General features: G+C 38.7%; 1 protein-coding gene across 1 annotated transcript in view; it reads left to right on the top strand.

Annotated features, from left to right (window-relative positions):
- Positions 1–4,854, top strand: part of LOC144235041 (olfactory receptor 1J1-like) — a 5,494-nt gene extending 640 nt beyond the window's left edge. Inside the window, exon 2 of the mRNA XM_077768481.1 lies at positions 3,912–4,854. Coding sequence (XP_077624607.1) covers positions 3,912–4,854 — 943 coding nt within the window. The remainder of the gene's footprint in view (positions 1–3,911) is intronic.
- Positions 4,855–7,405: the final 2,551 nt, after the last annotated feature.

Here is a 7,405-nt window from a genome sequence, read left to right as displayed (position 1 = left end):
GGGGGGGGGGGGAGTGTGTGTGTGTGAATGGTCTGCTACATAAATCTACTTTTGCCAAGCACTTTTATAATTTTGTTGTATGATCTTAAATAACTTAGATGAATGTAATAATTATAATTCCTTGGAGGTTTGTACTTTCTTTGTAAGAAAATGTTATCTCAGTTTTGCTGAATATATGGCATGTATTTAAACTATGAGCAAAACTTCCCAGGTTAAAAAATAACAATAATAACATAATCTTCATCATTTTGCAGATAGTTTTAAATATGCTTACATACAATTTTCTGTTATGTTCCAATATTCAAAAATTATATCATAAGCTTTTTATGAACTAATTTTACTGGCTATTTGGTATTACTTCCAATGGATGTATACCACAGTTGCCTTAACTTTTTTTCACTTGCTGATAGAAATTAGGTATTCCATCAAAAACATTGACCAATATCCAGTCTGCTTTTGTCCTGGAGCCCTGAGAATTCACTGTATGAGGAATTATCCTTGTAGATCCTGTAGTTGGTATTCTAGGCTCTCTATTTGCTTTTAATCATCTGATTAAGGACTGAGGCAATACATCCATCCAAAGATGTGGGGGTAGTTACAGCTCCCACCTTCTTCTTAATGAGGAGCACATATCCAATGTCTCTTTTCCATCAAACCATGCTCTGCTAGAGGCAATATAGCACATGGGTTAGGAACATGGGTTTGAAATCAGATAAATCTGGGATTGAATGATCTGTCCATAATTTCATGCTGAATGATTTTAGGCAAACTACTTACACTCTGCAAGCCCTAGTTTCCAACTAGTTAAATGAGAATAATGTCTTTTTGTGTGTGTGTGGTCCTGTTAGCCTGAGATGATACAAAGTACATGTCAAAGTAGCTGACATATTATTATTCACAGATTAAATATGTAATTAATGAATGATTGTTATTATAATGTTATTATTAATATTGCCATCTAGACACATATCTTGAAGCCATAGATTTCCATTAATCTTCAAGCTTCCTGATTTGATTCCTAAAATTCTTGAGTGCTCTCAGGCAGCAAGTACTATCTTACTCAAGGATGTAATTAATGAAGGTATGTAATATAGTATGAGCAAATAGTCTTTGCAGCCAGGGATCAAATCTCCAATTTACCAGATACTAGTGCTATATAACATTGGACAAGTTTCATCACTGAGTTCCAGTGTTCTTTTCTCTAAAATGAGGATCTGGATGTCTATATTGAAGGTTGTGGGAAGAAATGGACAGTATTTGAAAAGCACCTGGTGCACATTAGGTGCTCAATCATATTTTATTACAATGTGACTATTTTTAGCCTTACAGCAGCCAAATTGCAAAGATGATAAATTTGTTCTGTGTCTACGACTTCTACTTCTATTCTGCCTGTAATCCCTAACCCTCTCCCCTCCTCACTTTGTCTGAGGAGGTCAGTGCCCTTGTTCTGCCATTCAGACCTGGTCCCCAAATATAAATGGGTCCCAGCCATCTCATCTCAGTGAGAGGGTTGGCCAAAGGGCTTTCTTGTCCAGGAGTATTTACTTTGGTTGGGAACTTAAAACCTTTTATCTCTTGATGAAAGAATTTCAGATGCCAGCAGCATTTTGAGGGTGATATTTTGTTGTTGTTTTTTTTTAATAGTTTATTGTCAAGTTGGTTTCCATATAACACCCAGTGCTTATCCCCACAAGTGCCCTCCTCCATGCCCATCACCTCCTTCCCCTCCCCCCACCCCCATCAGCCCTGAGTTTGTTCTCAGCATTCAAGAGTCTCTCATGGTTTGCCTCCCTCCCTCTCCCCAACTATTTTCCCCCTTCTTCTCTCTCATGGTCCTCCATTAGCTTCCTCCTAATCCTCCTATATGTGCAAACATATGGTATCTGTCCTTCTCTGCCTGACTTATTTCGCTCACCATAACACCCTTAAGTTCCATCCATGTTACTACACGTGGCCAGATTTCATTCTTTCTCATTGCCATGTAATATTCCACTGTATAGATAAACCACATCTTCTTGATCCATTCGTCCATTGATGGACACTTAGGCTCTTTCCATGTTTTGGCTATTGTTGAGAGTGCTGCTATGAACATTGGGGCACTTGTGCCCCTATGCATCAGCACACCTGTATCCCTTGGGTAAATTCCTAGCAGTGCTATTGCTGGGTCATAGGGGAGTTCTACTGTTAATTTTTAGAGTAATCTCCACACTGTTTTCCAGAGGGGCTGCACCAGTTTACATTCCCACCAACAGCGTAGGAGTGTGCCCATTTCTCCACATCCTTGCCAGCATCTAGAGTCTGAGGGTGATATTTTGGATGAGGATACAGTCTCAATGTTGGTCTGGAAATCATACTACATAGGTATAATTTTACATGTTCCCCCCAAGAAAAACTGACCTAGATGATTTGAAAAATCTCAAGTAAATTAGAGAGTGTTCAATCACTCATTTCCCAATATCCACGAAGACTGTGGGGTCAGGGTTGGGTCCAAAGTGCTGGAATCTGCATAAAGATCTGTCTCTAGGACTAAGTAGGCAGCTACCTTTCATGTTTTTCTGAGAGACCTAATGGAAAAGCATTCATAAATATTCTGATTTGATATCTGGTCCCACACCTTCTAGGGAGCCAGTTAGCTACTTTGCTGTTGCCATTGAAAGCTATCATTCGATATGAATTTTCACCTACTGGATTAAACTGGTTTATTATTACACTCTTCTTTTCACTCCTATGGTGGTGGGAGGAACCAGGAATGGCGGTCATGGTTGCTTTCTAAATCCAGTTGGTAAAGCGATGGTGAGGCCAAGTCCTCATCATAAACACGTCTGTTTCCAGGCTCTCTAGTTTACTCCACTGTTTTATTAGTTTATCTTTGTAAAAATACATTTTTTGTTGTAGCCCATATACTTTTACAGTAATCTTTGATATGTTATAGTGAATCCCTGCCTTCTCTTTTAAAAAAAAATGTGTAGATATAGTGATAGATATTGATTTGGGTTAGGCAATAAGTCTCTTACAGGCTAGTTTGGAGACACTGAAAAAAATAATTCCTTTAAAAATTATTTTTAGATTTTTAGATCATACTTCTTTGAAGGTAATGCCATGTGGCAGCTAAATAACACGGGATTCCAGGATTATTAGGATGAAACCTGGATCTTGAACAAGACCTGTTGTAAGTTTCTTAAGAGGCTGCTGTGATTAATTCAACTGGATGTGACATCTTTCACTTGAACAACAAATTCATATTGTATATTTATTATTAATTGTCTATGATAGATTCTGAGTCTACAGCCAACGAACAAATCAGCAATAATCATGGAATGTGTCAAGAGTACAGGATTACTCTTGACAGCAGAATTAATACAGCAGAATTAAACATATTACTACACACAAAATTATGAAGGGCAATGAGATTTGTGATGTCAAGTAATTTGTTTTGCTTCCAAAGAACAAACTCTGGAGTCACAATGTTTGGGTCCAAATCCCAGCTGGTCATCTTCTTACCTCAGTGACTGTGAGACTGCCTGCCTCAGCTAGCCCATCTGAAAAGTGGAAATTAACAATGGTACCGACCTAGGTCATATACATAAGACTATTGAATCAATTGCTACATGTGAGCTATTCAAACAGTGCATAAGGACAACATTCAATAAACATTAACTGTTAGTGTTAATCATTTGCAGAGACTGGCACCAAATTGAGAAAGAAAGTGATTCTATATCCTAAAGGTACACATTTTCTACGTTTATTCAGCAAAAATATGCCTAAAATGTAAGAAGATATGGATGAAGACCTTCCCTAAATCTAAAGAACATCTCTATTATATTATGCCACAATGATCACTTTTTTATCCAGAAACATTCCACCTTCTCTTTTCAACTTTCCCCACTGGTCCCCTTCAGCTGATATACCAGTATGAGGAAGGAGAACCAGAGTAGTGTGTCCGAGTTCCTCCTCCTGGGGCTCTCCATCCGGCCAGAGCAGCAGGGCGTGTTCTTCGCCCTGTTCCTGGGCATGTACCTGACCACGGTGCTGGGGAACCTGCTCATCATCCTGCTCATCAGGCTGGACTCTCACCTCCACACCCCTATGTACTTCTTCCTCAGCCACTTGGCCTTCACTGATGTTTCCTTTTCATCTGTCACCGTCCCAAAGATGCTGATGAACATGCATACTAAGTACAAATCCATCCCCTATGCAGGGTGCATTTCACAGACATACTTCTTCATATTCTGTGCTGATTTAGACAGTTTCTTAATCACTTCAATGGCCTATGACAGGTATGTGGCCATCTGTCACCCTCTGCATTATACTATCATCATGAGTCAGAGAATCTGTGTCATGCTGGTGGTTGGATCCTGGGTCATTTCTTGTGCTTGTGCTCTTATGCATACCCTTCTCCTAGCCCGGCTGTCCTTCTGTGCTGACTACACCATCCCCCACTTCTTCTGTGATCTTGCTGCCTTGCTCAAATTGTCTTGCTCAGACACTTCCCTCAACCAATTGGTAATCTTTACCGCAGGATTAACAGCTGTTATGCTTCCATTCTTATGCATTGTGGTTTCTTATGGCCATATTGGGGCCACCATCCTCCGGGTTCCTTCTGCCAAGGGCATCTGCAAAGCCTTGTCCACTTGTGGCTCTCATCTCTCAGTAGTGACTCTCTACTATGGAGCAATTATTGGTCTCTATTTTCTTCCCTCATCCAACAACACCAATAACAAGAACATAATTGCTTCATTGATGTACACAGTGGTCACCCCCATGTTGAATCCTTTCATTTATAGCCTGAGAAATAAAGACATGAAAGGGGCTTTAAGAAAACTCTTGAGTAAGAAAACATACTCTTCTACCTGATACTTACTTTTCTTTTAAAATATACATATTATCATATTTCTTCAATTACATGTAAACACAAATTATTGTAAATATAGCTCTCTTGTTCACCTTCCACACTGTCACTAAGAAATGCTTTGCTGACATTATCCTTACAGCTGTTGGGGAGAATAGTAAAATTCAATGTGCTTTATGGGATTTAATGTGTTCTTTTCTTGAATGATGGGATTGGAAAATACTTTGAAGATGCTGTGTCACCTTGGCTGGTATCATCAAATGGAAGCTATCAGGGTTGGCCTCTCCTCAGATTTTCAGATTGGTATAAAATATATTTGGTCTTTTATGCATCAGTTTCTAAGCAATTTTCCATTTTGGTAATGATGTGTCTCCTTCTTCACTCAGACATGCAGGTATTCAGGGAACTTTAGCCCTTCTAGAACTTCCAAGAAGAACATAGTGAATTTTACTTTTCTTATATAATAATTAACACACTGCTTGCTTGTCCTTCAGGAATACAGCCCACATATCCTTTCTTCCCAAACAAACATATATTCAACAACAAAATGAATATCACCTCAGTTGTCTCAGGCACTGGTTTAAGAGCCTAACCTATGCATTAAGATCATCTAATTTAATTCTGACAACAACCCTAAGAGATATTTTGAGAAAACTCATGCTCAAAAAGATACTTTGGGAAAAATCATGCTCAAAACATGTCTTAACATCATAGTTAGTGAAGGAAGATTTGTATCTTGGCTGTCTGACTCCAGAGTGATTCAGCATGATAAGGGATGTAATTGTTTATATGGAATGCTGTGTCTTGGGGAGAAATAATTACTGTGAGAGAATATGAAAGACTTTCCCAGGGAAGGTGTTGCTTTACCTGAAACTTAACAAATGAGAATTATCCAGACACACAAAGCTCTATCTTGTCCTGGCTATAACAGGAAGAGGGAGCAGCATGTGCATGATATTAAACTGGAAGTTTCAACTGAGGTACCAAGATTTGATAGACTCCAGATGCCAAAGTGAGTTGTAACACACAAAAGGAAGATGTTTATAGGAAATGCCCAATACTCAGTTTCATAACTCATCAGCCTCTTAACCCAGATATGGATCTAAAAATTGCTAAGAACTACAGTATTGGTGGGTTTTTTTTCATCTCATAAAATGATGGTGGTTTTTTTTTTTTTTGAGAAAGCTGCACATTGAACACCAAATCCTCCCAAAAGAGAAAGGGGTGCTTTCCTTTTCACTTCAAGTTTAGTGGGAGAAGCTTGAAAAGAACCTTTCAGAGAGTCTGATATATATCGCTCACCTAGATGACAGCAGTAGCAATAGGAAAAATGAAATAGTGAGAGAGGGAGAATTAAATTATAGAATAGAATTATGTTAGGGAAGTACCTTCCACTTCTTTTCACTGTGGGTCAATAAAAAGTTCCCTACCTGTGGAATCACTATGCTGTACACTTGAAACTAATGTAACGTAATGTGTCAATTATACTTCAATTTAAAAAAGTTTCCTATGGACTACAACTGAGTTATGTGAAAGGGAAAACTGATGTGAAGCCATTTTCATTTCTCCCCAAGACCCATGAGCAAGTCTAGGAAACTCGAAGAGAGAAAAAAATCTGTAGGAAATTCACAATCACAAAACCAGGGGCTCCAGGGGAAACAATTACAGGAGGAAATATTCTTTTGTTATATCACAGAAGATGTGTGGGAAGGCAGCCTGGGAGATTCTGAATGTCCACTGGCCCAGAAGGGACAAAAGAATGAGTCCGTTCTAACCGTCATCCAGGTCAAGAGAAGTCAAAACCTTTTTAATATGATAGACACCAAAGGAACATATTACTGTCACCCCTTTGTCAAGCTTTATCCCAGAGGGTGGGTTCAGCAACTGTTACTAGACTTCAGAAAAACGAGGAAGGGGATAGATAACCTACTATTATGACTCCTTTTTTGAACTTCAGATTCTTGCCTGCCTGGATCCAATGAGGAAATTTAACTATAGAATTGAGACACATTTGTGATAAAAAGTAATCTTTACCCTTTCTAATACCTAAAGGTTAGAAAAGAATTTACGGGATCCATGAGCTTTTTATTCAGCAGAAGAGGAAAACAATCCTCAAATAAATAAATTTTCAAAGAATAACAGAAAATGTCACTTCCTGAGTAGTAGGTGTTCAACATCCCAGGTATTATGTGTAATATACCGATTTATTGTTTTCTTCTATTTATAATATTATAAATTTTTATAATATTTTTATAAATATTTTTATAAATTTTTAAATAGTTTGTTGTCAAGTTGGTTTCTATATAACACCCAGGGCTCATCCCCACAAGTGCCCTCCTCCATGCCAGTCACCCCCCTTCCCCTCCCCCTCATTTGCCCTCAGTTTGTTCTCAGCATTCAAGAGTCTCTCATGGTTTGCCTCCCTGTCTCTCCCCCACTGTTTTTCCCCTTCTTCTCCCCCATGGTCCCCCATTAAGTTACTCCCAATCCTCCTATACATGCAAACATATGGTATCTGTCCTTCTCTGCCTGACTTATTTCGCTCAGCATAACACC

The sequence above is a fragment of the Crocuta crocuta genome, unplaced genomic scaffold, assembly GCF_008692635.1.
Source record: "Crocuta crocuta isolate KB4526 unplaced genomic scaffold, BGI_CrCroc_1.0 scaffold35, whole genome shotgun sequence".
Taxonomy (NCBI): domain Eukaryota; kingdom Metazoa; phylum Chordata; class Mammalia; order Carnivora; family Hyaenidae; genus Crocuta; species Crocuta crocuta.
The sequence above is the reverse complement of the archived record's forward strand: the minus strand, read 5'-3'. Positions and strand labels throughout refer to the sequence as shown.